At 42.0% G+C, this 15,313-nt stretch overlaps 1 protein-coding gene across 9 annotated transcripts in view; it reads left to right on the top strand.

Annotated features, from left to right (window-relative positions):
- Nucleotides 1-7,930, top strand: part of TMPO (thymopoietin) — a 41,341-nt gene extending 33,411 nt beyond the window's left edge. For all 9 annotated transcript variants that reach the window (XM_025204202.1, XM_025204205.1, XM_025204198.1 and 6 more), the window contains one exon: nt 6,063-7,930. In XM_025204202.1, coding sequence (XP_025059987.1) covers nt 6,063-6,375 — 313 coding nt within the window. In that variant the 3' untranslated portion in view covers nt 6,376-7,930. The remainder of the gene's footprint in view (nt 1-6,062) is intronic.
- Nucleotides 7,931-15,313: the final 7,383 nt, after the last annotated feature.

The following is a 15,313-nucleotide window of genomic DNA, read 5'->3' as shown; positions in this document are numbered from 1 at the left end:
TCTCCAGGCTGGCCACATCCCTTTTGAAGTGCGGCACCCAGCACTGGATGCAGTACTCCAACTGCGGCCTGACCAAAGTCGCATAGAGGGGGAGAATCACTTCTCTGGACCAGCTTGAGATGCACCTTTGGATGCATAACAAGATATGGCTGGCCTTGCTGGCTGCGGTCTGGCATTGGTGGCTCATGTTCATCTTGGAGTCACAATAATGACTTCAAGATCCCTTTCTGCCTCTGTGCTTTCAAGAGGGGAACTCCCCAGCCTGTATGTATGCTGTGGATTCCTTCTCCCAAGGTGCAGCACCCTGCATTTGTCTATGTTGAACCCCATCCTATTCTCATCTGCCCACTTTTGTAGTCTGTCTAAATCTAGTTGAAGCCTCTCTCCCTTCAAGTGTGTCCACCTCGCCCCACATCTTAGTGTCATCAGCAAACTTGAGCATGCTTTCCACCCCTTCGTCCAAGTTGCTGATGAAGATGTTAAACAGTGCGGGCCCGAGGACCGAGCCCTGGGGTACCCCACTGCTCACGTCTCGCCAGGTTGAGTACAACCCGTCCACCACTACTCTGGGTGCACCCCATCAGCCAATTTTTTACCCATCCAGCTGTGCAGGCATCAATGCAGTCACTTAATTTATTGATGAGGATGGGGTGAGAGACAGTGTCAAAGGCCTTCTTAAAGTCTAGAAAGACTACGTCCACAGCAACACCATCATCCAAGGATTTAGTTACTTGGTCGTAAAAGGCAATCAGGTCGGTCAGGCAGGACCTGCCTTTGAAGTCATGCTGATTGCCCCTGAGTATGATCTCCCCTGCAGGCCCCCCACAGATATGCTCCTTGATGATCCTCTCCAAGAGCTTCCCGAGCACCGAGGTGAGGCTTACAGGCCTATAATTACTTGGGTCCTCCTTCCGCCCCTTCTTAAAAATTGGGACCACATTAGCCAATTTCCAATCCCCCAGCACCTGGCCAGATGACCACCTTTTAAAGGAGAAAATCTGTCCCTTTCTGTACTTTATATGGCAAATGGAAAACCTGGATCCCTGGTTATAAGGATCCACTTTAAGATGTCTCACTTTAGTGTCAGTCTCCTGTCCAAGATTTTCAACATACTGAAGTATTTTCCCGTTTCACTGTTTTCATCAGTTGTCTTTTTTTTAAATCCCATTCTGGGTTCCTTTTTAAATTGGGGGTGGGCACTTATTTGGGCTGGAGGGCCAAACCCTCTGCCCTGCTTGCAACAGGTCACCAAAACTCGAAGTGGTAGATTACTGGAGTGGGCCATCAGGGTCTCCGTGGATACCCGCCTAGGACCCCTCCCCGGGCAGGGTGTACTCAGCTGGGCGGGTGGGATGAGGCCGTGGGCAAACAGCGACATCCAGGAGCAGGATGGGCGGCCAGGGCCAAAATTGCAGGGCAGTGATGGCATGGGGCCGGAGCCCTGGGGCAGAGCTATGATCTGCTCCCAGTGCAGCCCCCCACCATCACTGCCCCATGATCCCTGCCTGACCTGCTTCCAGCCACCAGACCAGAGGGAAGGGGGGCTAGGAGCAAACTGGACTCCTGAGGGCTGGGTTCTTGACAGGTTTTTCAGCTTTTAAAGAACACTGTCTCTGAAGCCATTCATCAATTCATTTCAATTCCTGGAAATTGAGGTGCATCCCAAGCTGATTTGGGGATGAAGGGTTGGTCAGGTTTGGGGGGATTGCTGCCTGGCTCGCTGCTTCCGTGTGCCTGAAGACTCAGGTTTCAGGGCAGTTAAGCCTGAGAAGCATGGAACTGTGATTATCTGGGGTGGGAAGTGGCCGGGTTGCAGGGGGTGCTACCTGGACCCCTGCCTGAGGGCTGGGGGCTACCCAAGGACTCCACTGCCACCAGTGGAAGCTGACCACTGCCACCGGTGGAAGCTGACCAGCTCTTTTTAAAAGCAGTTGTCTTTAAAAGCAGCAGAGGGCTGCCCCCAGCCAGGGCCTCTGCAATTGAGTGCAGGCAATAAAGGTTGTGGCAATAGAGTTCTGGCTGTGTACCAGAAAAGCCAGTTGCTTTGTGGGGGTTTGGGGTGGAAGAATAAAGAGTAGTACAGAATGGGATGCCTGGAGGATCAACTAGACACTAATCACAGAAAGCTTGGTGTCCTCACATAACACTGAACTAGTTCAAAATAATATTTGATTACCTGGATATACCTTTGAAACATTACAGGAACTTTTAAATAATTCTAACTGGCTTGTATGTCAGGATACTTCCAGTTTAAACCACATTTAAACTGGTCTAAGTGTTATGTCTGTTTGCACCTTAATTGTCCCCAATCATTCTAACCAAAATCATACTTAAAGTGACTACACAAAACTGACACCCTGTGGGGTTTAGCTGGGAAGAGCTATCGCAAGAGCAGGTGTTCCTGCCCCAGTAAGCTTCCCGATCTGACTGCAGGAAGCATGTGACATGTCTGAAATGGTGTCATAGCACTCCAAGTGCTGTGGCGTCCTGATTTGAGAACCCCTGCTCTAGAAAAACATGCACGTGTAGCCTTTGGATGAACACTTAAGGTTAGAACATGAAATCTGCTTTTCTGGAACATGTAATTCATCTTGGGGTTGACCTCTGATAATTTTTTTTTTTTAATATGAGTAATCTCTACTCCTTTTCTAAGACAGTCTAGCATTACAGCCAGATGGAAGTGTTTGTAATACCAGTTTGCATTTGAAAGCATTGGGTCTGGTCCTGTTGCAACATAATTGCTAATCCAGGAGTAAGCATGTATGGTGGAGTGGGGTAGAGAAGCTTTTGGTATTCTTGCTGGGGAGAGTTAGAAATAGACATGCTACATCAAACTTGGGTTTTGTAACTTATACAAACAAAACCCAGCAGTGAACAAGAAGCAGGTATTCTTTCCCTGAAGGAATTTGGATTCCCTTATTGGCACTTACTATATATAATGTTAGATTTGATGCTGCTCTAAAGCTGGCAAAAGGTCTAGGTATTCTCTGTCTGCATTGCGTGAGCAATAAGTTAGAGATCTTGGTTCCTGTCATTGCATTCTCTGGTTTTATATGGTGACCTGTTGACTGGCATGATTAACAGGCAATATTTCAAATACTTGAGTTAATCCATAGTTAACTAGTTTTTGGTTTTAAACTGAGGTATGACAAACTAATATGCAACCAATAGGGAAATATTTTAACTAAAAATTCATATTAAATGCCTATTTGAAGCCAACAAAACTACTTTAAAAATTGAATTTTCTTAATGTGAGTCTTTCCCCCTGCCAAAACAGGGCATAGTTCTCTAAACTACTACTGTGTTGCATACAGGGTGCATCTACATGTGCCATTAAAGTGACAGGATAAACTCTGGCATAGTTTGCACTGGAGTCAGCTGCTCCTGGGCACAACATCTGCACATGCAGCCAGGGCAAAGGAACCCTGTGGTGTCAGGGAGCCTGGAGTGGGAGTGGAGTGGGTCCTAGACTCTGGAGGTGGTGGCATTAAGTGGCAGAGAGGCTGGCTGGTGCACAAGGATGCTAAAGTGCAAGACAAGCTGTCAGGCAGCTCCTGCACTTTAGCACTCTCGTCTCCAGCCAGGCCCTGTCACTGTCTGCCAGGGTAGATTTGATTTAAATCAAACCAATTTAAGTCACTGGTCAGGAAGCCTCAATTTTAATAATTGTTTTCTATAAAAAGTGCGTTCTTGTTAATATAACCTTAATACATATTCACAAGTCAGAGATGCAGGTTTCATTTTAGAAGGTACATAATATATATTTTAAACCAGTGATTTATTTTGATATTTTTTCAGATTACTTTTGCAGCTACATCAGAAAACTGAATTAGCCTTGGTAAATAAAATAACCAAATCATAATTAAAGCAGATACTTGTGAAGTCATTGGAAGGTGAACTATCTCCAATTCACTAGATTAATCATGTATATTTGGTGGATATTTTTGCCATGCTGTATTAGGACAACAACAACCATCACCAAAAACAATAGATATTTAAGTTGTTTTATTTAAAACAACAAACTTACCATTTTTTGATATTTTTCTTCAAAAACAACCATGTATAACTATTTTAACAAGCATGTGTATTTTTTAATTTTTAATTATTTTAGTTATAAATGTGAAATGTGTTTTTAACAAAAAACAAATACGTTATTTCAGCCAAGTCAGCATGAGAAACTTAAAATACTGGGTCATGGATCAAACTCGGTCTTTACCTTCCTCTTCCTGTTTATTCATATACTGAAAAAACAGACAGGCTTTCCTGCTTTTTCAGTTCTCAACTGATTTTTCTCAATTTAGAATGAATTAGTCCAAAGGCAGAAAATATTCTTTCTATACCTGCAGAAGAAGCTACTGCTGTTAAACTGGATTATCACTTCAATAGTCTCTGATGGATCCAGGTGCTTAAGTGACTTCCACCAGTTTTGGTGTGACTTTCTTTAAAGCATTGAAGGCAAACATATGTTTCTTGAATGGTTCACCCTTAGCCCTGAAATTTATTCTGGTTGGTATTATGGAGGGATGGTTGCTGGATGCCCATGTGCCAGCTCTTCTTCATCAGTTAAGGATTAACCCTGGTACCAAGTATTGAGAATATTGACAAGGAAATGAATTTGGTACAGTGCCTGATCCATTTTTTTTAATGCCTGTAATTTAACTCTGTCTTTGCATATTTCTCTCTTCAAGGTCTCACTCAGTTTCTTCCAAATGTCAACAGCATCAGCTATAAAACAGCAATTTACCTGCACTTTGTTCAGGGCTATGGAAATAGGCTTCAGGATAGTCAGCATACGTTCTACGTTTTTCTTTTTTGCCCGATGTTGAAAACATTGGCTATGACAGTTCCATCTATTTTGTCATGATTTTATTCACAATTTGTCCTTCCCTTCTACGTACTATTCCCTCACTAGATCTCAAATCAGTGGACAGGCTATACTCAAATTTATCCCTCAACTTCTGGAATGTTCTGCTCAGTGTTTTTTCTGTTTCTACTGCCCTCTCTCTCCTTGCATTTATCTCCAGCCTCCTCCTCCTTGCCCAGATATATTCTACCCCTAACAGTCCTCTATTCATTTAACTTCTTGAAACTGCACTTTTTAGAGAGAGGTAAGGGCTTGACTCTGTGTACACAAACTTGCAAAGAGACAATAGGACTGATGGGTAGGTAATCAGGTCTGTTACCTCTCATCTCCATATACTGCTGTTAATGAGGATGTTATCTCTGGAGCATCTTAGTTTGAAAAAAAGATTAAATTTAAAAAAATCTGATTTAAATTTTTTAAAAAATCATTTTTTATTTTTAAAAAATAGTTGATATTTATCCACCCTGCTATCTACACATGCATTCCAGTGCACATAATTACTCCACCATAGGAGAGTACTATCCTCAACAGTACTATCCTGTGGTGGCGTTAATTAATTTACTGCACTCTAATTCCAGTGCACATGTAGAAAATAACACTTTACTGCGGAGCTAATTAGCCAACTGCAGTAAAGCACATGTAGATGCATCCACATGTAATGCACCTTACTCTGATGTATGAGAATGGAGATGGGGCAGAGTACCCCAGTGTATATTTCTGTACATAAACTAGTTGGTGGGTGGGTTTTTTCCTCCCCAGTGGGTAGTCCCCCAGACTTGAAGGTCTTTCCACTTCAGTGGCTTGACTTGCCTGAGGTAGTGGGGGCTGTTTGGGGATTGTTTTCTTTAACTGAGCTCATGAATTGCTACACTTGGATATGAAGCACAACAAAACATTAAAACCTGGCAGTTAGACAAGTTAGGATCCACAGATACACCTAGCTGAATATGCACTTAACCTGTACGCAGATCATAGCGTTTTACTGTCCTATCACTTATGAATTTTTAATTATTTCCCCCCCATAAACAATTTGTGAAAGTATAACTAGATAGGTAGCAGTACCTGAAATTATACCTTTTATTAAAACCTTTTGATCCTTAATCATTCTTTTCTCTTTTTTAAAGATAAAAATCTCCTTATACGATTTGACATTGCTCACGTAACTACTGTGCGATTGATTATTCTTTTTCATTAACAGTGCTAGTTGTCGCAGACCAATCAAAGGAGCTGCTAGCCGGCCTATCGAGTTCAGTGACTTCAGAGTGGAGGAAAGCTTTTCATCTAAATATGTTCCAAAATATGGTCTCTCAACAGACATGAAGGCCAAGAAAGCAACAACTAAAAAAGAACGTTCCATTCCCATGTGGATAAAAATTCTTCTGTTTGTTGTTGTTTCAGTCTTCCTGTTTTTGGTCTATCAAACTATGGAAACCAACCAAGGAAATCCTTTTTCTAAGTATCTTAAGAGTGCCTCTGAGGCAGATAGTGGTAGTGTGGCACAGCCAGATTGATCTCCTCTTTTAATTGTAGTGAACTCTGCCCTCTCCATCGGCTCAAGGACTGCTTAAATAATATGATTGCAACTCGATAAATTGAATAATGAAGTGAAAAATAAGACAATATAAATGGACATCAGTAATTTGTTCTGGACTTTGGACTAGTAGGAGATTACTTTTGTGCCATATAAGTAACATTTTTTAGATCTCGAACTTTTTGTAGGCTTTATTTTTTTAATGTGGACATCATTAAATTCATTTTTGAGAAACTGTATATTTGTTTTTGCAAACTTGGAAGCTGAGAAGGGCAAAAATGTAGTAAAATGTGAAGCTGTGTTAATCTCAATTTGTAGAGAAAAGAGGTTGTACTTTTTCTGCTATGCAATTTGGACAAGGAATGAGACAAAACAAGTAATAAAGAGAAATGCATTTTTGGATGCATTTTTCTATAATATAGCTGACTATCATGCTTTGTAGAAAAAGTACAGTAATCTTTTTTCTGTAGAGTGCTGTAACATTTTAGTATATGTAACTAAACCTGTTGTATATGTTTCTGTAAGTCTTAGTATCATTGTCTTAGTAACTTCCTTTAAGCATAACATCAACTTTTAATTGTAGCCCTTCATTTTAGTAGTTATATACTGTTGTAGGAATCTAATTACACATCTAATTGGCAATATGTCTTCATAGAACAACTTATTTATTAGCAATATGCGTGATAATAAAATTTGCATCAAATATAATTTGCTACCAAAATATTTTTGGGTCATTTTTTGTTTGAAGGACTCAAATTCTAAAGCACTATTCCAAATCCTTTTTACTCCAACATAACTAAGACAGCAGACAAAACTACTTCAGGGCCTCTTTTTAACCTGAGTCTTTCCCACACCGCTTAATATGATATTTGTTGTGGATGTTCATGTAAAGATATGTAATGTCTCCTCCCCTTGGAAATTTTGTATTTCATGAAGTTTCATTTTAATGATGTGAAGAGGGCATTTTTTTTTAATGAAATTTAATTGAGTTTAAAATTACCTGTCTTGAGTGCAGTTGGTTGGCTTCCCCCCATCCTTGATGGAAACATGCCAAAACATTTTAAAGTTGTATAAAGTTGAGCAGGCAGCTGATTTCATCCCAATCAATGAAGAGTAAAACGCAGTGAATGTATAAAATTGGTGCACTTAAGTCTTATGCATAAATGTGTTTTTATATTGCATATTCTATACACAACTACAGTAATTGCACTTTAAGTGCTATTTCATTATGAAAAAGCTGGGGACATTAGCTAATGTAATCAAGTGTTTTGTTTTTTACTTTTAGATCCACTTTGCTGTATTTAGACCATAGACATTCTTATGGGATGCTTTTACTTTCTGCATTCTTAAGGCAACTTTGACTGTTTGGTAGCAAAGCAATGGGGTTTTTTTCTGGTTAAGACTAAAGCATTTATCCTTATTGTTTTTTTTCCCTCATAACCCAAATAGGTAATTTGTTTATTCTCTAGAAAACTGTAACAGAAAACGTTCACTTATTTGTGTCAAATGTGGAAAAATAAAGATAATGTAATGTGTGTGTTTGTTTCTTATGAAAATAGCATGACAAGGACAATCAATTTTCCAACATTATTCCTCATGGAGTTTGGGTGAGACGGAAAGAACAACTCAAATTAGTATTTGGTGGCAAAAGTTTATATGGGATTATTGTCTTTTTAGAACAGTACACTAGTGGATTTGTATAGCAATCAGCCTGGCTCAGTGAAACTGCCAAGTAAGCAATGCTTTCATCAACAAGGAGAACTAAAAACTGGAACTAGGTGGGGGCATCAAAAAGGGTGAGTCTTACAACCCCTATATTTACAACCTAAATGCCCCCACCTTGTTCCAGTTTTTAGTTCTCCTTGTTTATGTCTTTTTACATATCTCTTTCCCAAGTCCAGATACCTGGAGCTCCCCCATGCCAAATTCAAGCATTTAAGACTTGCTCCCTGCTAGGTTTGTGGTTTGTGGTTTTTTTTACAGGGGAGGCATCTCCAGCTTGTCCCCTGCTGAGTCCAGCTGGCCTCTTGTTATGTTTTGCTAGTAAATTTCAACTTCTCAATTTGTTCAGCTACTGTTTCTTACTGACTTAGTGTTTTTGGGTGCCTATACATATGTAGGGAGCTGGGAAATGTAGCTCATCAGAGCAGAGTTAATAGAGTCTGCTGGAGCATGAAAATTAACATGCTCCAGCAGACTCTAGTGTCATATGTATCAGCATCCCCATGCTGAAAAATGGTGGTGGGGCTCTTTGAACTATAGCTGATACACGTGACGCTCAGGCACTTTTTAATCAATGTGGCTTGCTAAAGCATTCCCCCACACACATACCTCCCATTGTAAAAATGGCCTTACTGAAAATGTGGCTCCCTGCCTTTCTTATCGGGTCATCTAGTGGTCAGTGAAGCCTGCTTAGTTGGCCAATAATTTGGTCATGCTAGATGGTAGTTATGATAAATTCCTATGTGGCTGATCCCCTTCCTCCTACCTGATTACTGCTCTGTTTTCTGCTTCCTGCCCTACCTGCCACTTGCTGCCAGTTCCCTCCCCAAACAGGCTGTCTGTGCCACTTGACACCCATACTGCAGGTTAGCCACCCCTGTCTTAGAAATAATTCCTTCCACCCTCTTCTCAATAGCTTATTTTGGCTAGTTTGGTTAATTTGGTTCAACTGAACTGTAATTCCACAGAATATCCTTTAAAAAAAAAAAACCAAAAACCCAAAAAACTTTCTGCTATGCATGCTTGATTATTTTATATCCAAAAAACCCCCTAGTAAAATGCTACAAAGCCAAGAACAGTAAAATATGAATGCCACGCATGCCTTCAAAAGTATTCAGTATACCAAAATACATGCACTTAACCTAAAGTTACAGGTTGTAATAGTCATTGCATGCTTTTTCTTAGTATTAATTTTGTCAGTATATAATACAAACCAAATTTTAGTGGATAAAATCTATAGTTTAAACATCAAATTGCATGCCTCAATTCCATGCATAAATATGAAATTATATCATTGAACTAAAGTTAGTTTCCTGGAATATACAGTGTGTTACTTGGCTGCCTTTTGTGAAATGTGAGTTATCCCTGGGCAAAATGATGCTGTTTTCCAGGAGTGCTTCCTGTAATTAATTGAATGGATATATGTTCTACCCCTATTTTCCACTGGATCAGGGCTGTCCAACTTCTAAATGGCTGGGGGGCCCTGTTAATGTGAGCGAGAGCCCCTGGGGTACCTTCTGCTGCACTGCATGCACAGGTAGCTTTCCCGTTTCCCCCTACGGCTGTATTGCATGCATGGGTGAGCTGCCCCCTTCTCTGTTGCACTGCACAAGAGGGTGGACCCACTTGTACTGTGTGCACTGGTGGCTCCCAGTTCAGGGACATGGCCACAGGCTGGCTCCCTTAGTGCTCTACCATGCCCTGCCCTTTACCCTGGGACATGGGCTGGCAGAGAAAGCTGGAAGGGGTGGTGGGGAGCCAATAGCTCCAGCTGCTATTGCAGCAGGAGCTGTGGAGAGAGCAGCAGTTGAGTAGGAGCCACAGCTTAACCCTTTGCATGCTGAGGTCCACAAGTTACCAATTGGACAATTGATAAGCATATGGGGCATATATCATAGTTTAGCAGGCAGTGTGTTTGCTTGATGTAACATTAAGTGAAAATTACAGGATTTGTACATGCACTTGAAAACTGGGATTACTGAAAATTAACTATTCTTCAGGAATATTTGTAATAGTGAAGAGTAGAATATATAACAGTAGATGCATCTGCACACGCACTTTAAAGTGGAGTTGACTAATTGGCTCCACAGTAAAGCATCACTGTCTACAAGTGTCAGTATTAGGATGCAGTAAATGAACTCTGCCATAAGAGTACTGTTGGGGGCAGTGATTGGGACTGGAGCAGCAGGCTCAGGGGAGTTGGCCATATGGCACTGCGGTTTCAGCACTTGTGCCCCAGGCAGCTCCTCCACCTCCTGATGCTGCTACTCAGAGCCTGGGCCTGATCCCAGAGCCTACTGTGCTGGAGTTTGTTTCTGGTGGGATGCATTGTAAACAATAGTCTTTATTGTTTTCCCTTTTTAAAATATTATCTTGTATTTCTACAAGTTAGCTAAATCAAAACAAACCAAATGAAAATCAAGTGAGCAGATCCTAAGGAACTGAGTAAACTTTACAAAAATCATAAAAGGTCTAGTATTTTCCTAATGTTAGTGTCATTACCCTTTCTTTTTTATTACATGGCAGTTTAAATATATATAATTTATTTCTGAGGATCTTGGGAGTCATTGCACAATAATATTAATAGTACAACAAAGCACTTATTTAATGAGCTCAGCAGGACAGTTGTAAGTCAGAGTTTCACTTAAAAGCTCATTCCTGTGAAGTAAAAAAATTGTATTTAATTTCATGATGACTAAATGAACCCAGTCCTACCCTGTGAGGTCCTGAGTACTGTTTTGTACTTTAACATTTGTGATTCTTAACTCTGGAGCTCAAACTTTCAGTGGATGCATCATCTCATAGACATTCCAACACCTCCCCCCACTTACATTAACTACAAGCATCACTTTCAACTAGTGGGGAGTTCATATGGCAGACAAGAGAAGGGTGACAGTTGTTTTGCACTGCTTGCAACTGATTAATCTTAATGTCTATTCCAAACTAGTCCCTTTCTCCAAAATAGAAAAAAGAAAGCCAGCATTGCTGTCTTGTCATCTGTTTGATCATTGGCTTTTGTTGAGTACAATTTGAGAGTTGCTGTCCTGAGCGATGTATGATTGCTCCTCCTTCCACTGGGATTGCTTAAACATAATCTCAATTCTTAATCTCAAATAGTTTATAAAAATCCAGAGACCTCAAAATAGCGAAGAAAATGGTCTCTTACACATGCAGATTAATTACTGAACTGTCTTTATTCAGTACTGTAGAAAGGCAGGACTTATAATTTCAGGCTTTAATAGTAGTTCATAATTTTATTTGATGCTGACCTGAGGCCCTGATTCTGTGAAGATGTGTAAAGTTAACATGCTTTTGAAGCTGTTATCACCCTCTTCCCACCCTCACACGTACACTTTATGAGTTCAGATATGGTTTTTCCTGTGGGCCTTGGATGTCACTTGTACAAAGAAGTGATAAGTGTAACAGGTATATTTATTTGTCTTGCAACCACACACATTAATTTGCTTTTTAAAAAGTCTGACTCCTTTATTCTTTTTGAGTAAGAATCTTTGCTATAGTATCCTCCTGAGTAAAAACATCTTACTCTTTACTCTTTTTGATACCTTCCAACCTCTTCCTCAGCCTGGCCTCACTTATGGCCCCACTTCCTAGCATGCCAAAGCTACTCTTTTTTCTTGGTCTGTCCTTATCCAACCACCTTTTTATTTTTTATTTACCCAAAACTGTGAAAGAGTTTAGTATAAAAAAAATTAAGGTCACTCAACCAAGTTCAGCAAAATCGGTAATTTATTTCTAACATATGCTGATACTTCTTTTTTTTTACTTTAGATTTCACAAATTGCACATTCTCTACTCCTATAATCGATTAGATTTCATAGACATTAGGGCTGGAAGGGACCTCGGAAGATCATCAAGTCCAGCCCCCTGCACCAGGGGCAGGAAGTCAGCTAGGGTCAAAGGTTCCCAGCAAGATAAGCATCCAAATGTTTCTTAAAAGAGTCCAGAGTAGGTGCTTGCACCACCTCTGGGGGGAGTCTATTCCAGCCCTTGGGGGCTCAGACAGTAAAGTTTTTCCTTATGTACTTATGGTAACTTTCTACATATACAAAGGTATTAGCATGAGCCAGAGGGGCAAAATGATTTTTTTTTTAAATGAAAACTTAAGTCGGTAGAAAATGTTATGATTGCTACAGAATGTCTTTTATGGTTCAGTTAAATTTACAGCTTTAGCATGAGGCATAGTTAGGAATTATTAGACAATTCCTGGGGTGTGAGAGTAAAAGCATCAACAATTCACTTTTGGATAAAACCTTTCCAGAGTACTTTGACTTCAAGAAAATAAAACAGAACAAAGATTAAGTTAGACATTACTGTATTATGTACTGAGAAACAAAACAGCCTGATCTATTTTAAACCTTGCTATCTGAATTGTGATGCAGCCTCTTATCCTGCCATACCTTGCTGAACTATGTAAAAAATGCACCTCTTTCAGATGACCTCCTCCTCCTCAGTGTCTGAGAGCCTGCTAAATCTGGTTTACTCATGACAGGCTTGGCATTGCCACATGGTTTCAGCAAGGCTGTCACGTGTATGATATCTTGATCATGTAATATAGAGTGAACTTACCTGATTGAACTTTGTGCATTAAATACAACGTTGAGAGTCAAGTTCTAAGGTCAGTGCACAGCTCAGGTAACTTGGTTGTAGTTTCACTGGAACCCATTAAATGAAGGGACCTTAATTTGGAGATCCCGATGAAGGGATCTATACAGTTGCAATAAAGCTGTACTATTGCTTTTATGTCTGACATGCTGACCCCTCCATGCCAAGGAATAGTTAGGGTTTCCACCAGCTCTTTACATATGATGCCAGGCAGTCCCTGTGATGCATAAATAAATGTATGTAAAATGATAATATTTACAGAAGTTACCTTTTCCCACAACTCTCCAACCTTCACTCCTGCAAGCATACAGCCCTCGGTCATGCAGGATTTTTATCCCCCTGATCAAACCATGATGTATATGTCTGGCCTGGAGCTTTGGGTGAGCATAAATGAGACTATTCCATGGCATACACCCCACACTTCCAGCTCTGCACCTCCCTGCCCAACTTTGTGTGCCCTTATTTGAAAAGTCTGATATATGTGGCTTGTTACAGGCCATGAAAGGAATCTGTGAGAGAGCTAGGACCAGGTCTTTGTTTTCAGTCCTTTGTTTCGTCCAGGGTGACCAAAGTGCAGCATGGGTGCTGCTAGTGGCAAGTGCAGCCTGTGTGTGTGTGTGTGTGTGTGTGTGTGTGTGTGTCACATGGCAGACTGGAAAGGGGACAGGCAGCATAGCAGCAAATATGGCAGGAAGGAAAAAGCAAAGTGGCAAACTGGTCAGGGAGCACAAGGCTAGGAGCAGAGTAGCAGAACAGGCAGGAGAAGGGGTTTGGAGTGGCACTTGGGGCCAATGCAGAGCTAATTTGTGGCGCACGTGCCAAAGTAGTTGGCCCCAATAGGTTTAGCTCATTAGACCATATTGCCTCTTATAGTACTGAGGCTAGTGAGAAGCTCTTGTTTGAGGTTACAGGTAATGTTGGTGTTCAAGAACCACTGTAGAATCAAGGTACTTGGCGATCTCTTTAAGTAATAAATGATTATAAAATTGTTGTCGAGTAACAGAACATAAGCTTCTCCCCAGACTTCCAGTCTTTGTAGCTACACCACTTAAAATTATCAATACCTATACTCCAAGTCCTAGGAAATGTTTAATTTGCAGGCAGCCGATTGTTCAGATAACTTGTGGCAGTGCTAGTACCATCACCATTAGTTTGGCCGTAGCTGTGTACCTCAGCTCTTCCACAGAAACCAAGGTATCTATTACTGTAGCATTTCCATATCCACGAGGGGAACAACCTTCTCGAGGAAAATCAATTTTGGAAAATATTAATTTTATAGTGTGTAATATTTTCAAGGTTATTGTTGCAAAGGCTAGACATTTATAATTTTTTTAACTGCCAGGCATGATTTTCTTTTTACGTTTCAGTTTGGGATTGGGGAATTAGTCGGTATCGGGCCATGGAGGTCCACAAAACCTGACTCTGAGAACCACCCGTGTTCAAGAGTCAACAGGAATAGTGGCTACTTTGGTCAGCAACCCAAACCCTGGTTTGGGAAACATGATCTTCTATAGATCAACTTGTTTAAGAATGAGGAAGGGTAAAAACTATCAGCATGAGATCATTTTTTAAAAAAGCAAACAGGAGGGAACATCATATATTATTCAAGTTCTCAGCTCACATAGCTGAAGCTCAGTGTTGCAGACTGGGCTTTTCTCTGATGAGGATGAGAGAGTTGCTCCCCAAACCACGTGGAGTCGTGGGTGCTGAAAGGGGGAGTGAACAGGGCACAACCAGGGTTTTCCCCACTGTTCCTCTCAGTTGCAGCCTCCAGCATTTAAGGGCCAGGACGCTCGGATTCAGAGGCTTGACCCCTCACTCCCCTGCTCAGTAGCTACTGATACTCTTTGCCTCCAATCATTTTTCCAACCTCTCTCTTTCTCTTTGCATGGTACTGTTTGTCTGCTCGTGCCCTTAGACGAGCCTTCGGCCTAGACCAGGGGTTCTCAAATCCCGTTGGTTTGGGGCCGGAGGCTCCCTCAGAGTGACAGGGAAGAGCTGGCACTCTCTTTGACCACAGACGAAGGCTAGAGCCAGTCTCCTTTTGCAACGACGTCACAGCAGCCCACAGGGGCTCGGGAGGGTTTGAGCACCGGGAAGCCCAGGCGAAACCTCTGGGTTTTCCCTTGTGGATGTATCATCTCAGGCACCCGAGGGTGCCCCGGCCTTAGGCTGAGGACGAGCGGGACAGCAGGCCCGCTCCGGAGCCAGGCATCTCCGCCTGCCCTTGTGTCAAAGGGAAAGTCACTGACAGGCTCCCCCCCCTTTCCCCACCGCCTCAGCGGGACGGCGGAAAGAGGGGGGGGGAGGGGGGAAGCGCGCAGGCGCACGAGGAGGAAGCCCTTTGGTCTCCGTGACGTCAGAGCGGGAACGCCTGTTCGCGGGGCTTCTCCACCAATCGCGTGGCCGCTTGTTGGCCGGTCGCTCCGCCCGCTGCGCCGGCGAAGGACAAAGTAAGTGAGCGGGGGCGCGACCCGGCCTCTGAGCAGGATTGCAGGCGGAGCGGCCGGAGCCATTTTAGGAGGTGAGGAGCCGGCCGGCACTGCCGCCCCCCCCCCCCCCCCCCGGCGGGC

Source organism: Alligator sinensis, unplaced genomic scaffold (genome assembly GCF_000455745.1).
Source record: "Alligator sinensis unplaced genomic scaffold, ASM45574v1 scaffold154_1, whole genome shotgun sequence".
In the NCBI taxonomy this organism is placed as follows: Eukaryota; Metazoa; Chordata; order Crocodylia; family Alligatoridae; genus Alligator; species Alligator sinensis.
Note: the sequence above shows the minus strand (reverse complement) of the source record. Positions and strands in the feature narration are given on the sequence as shown.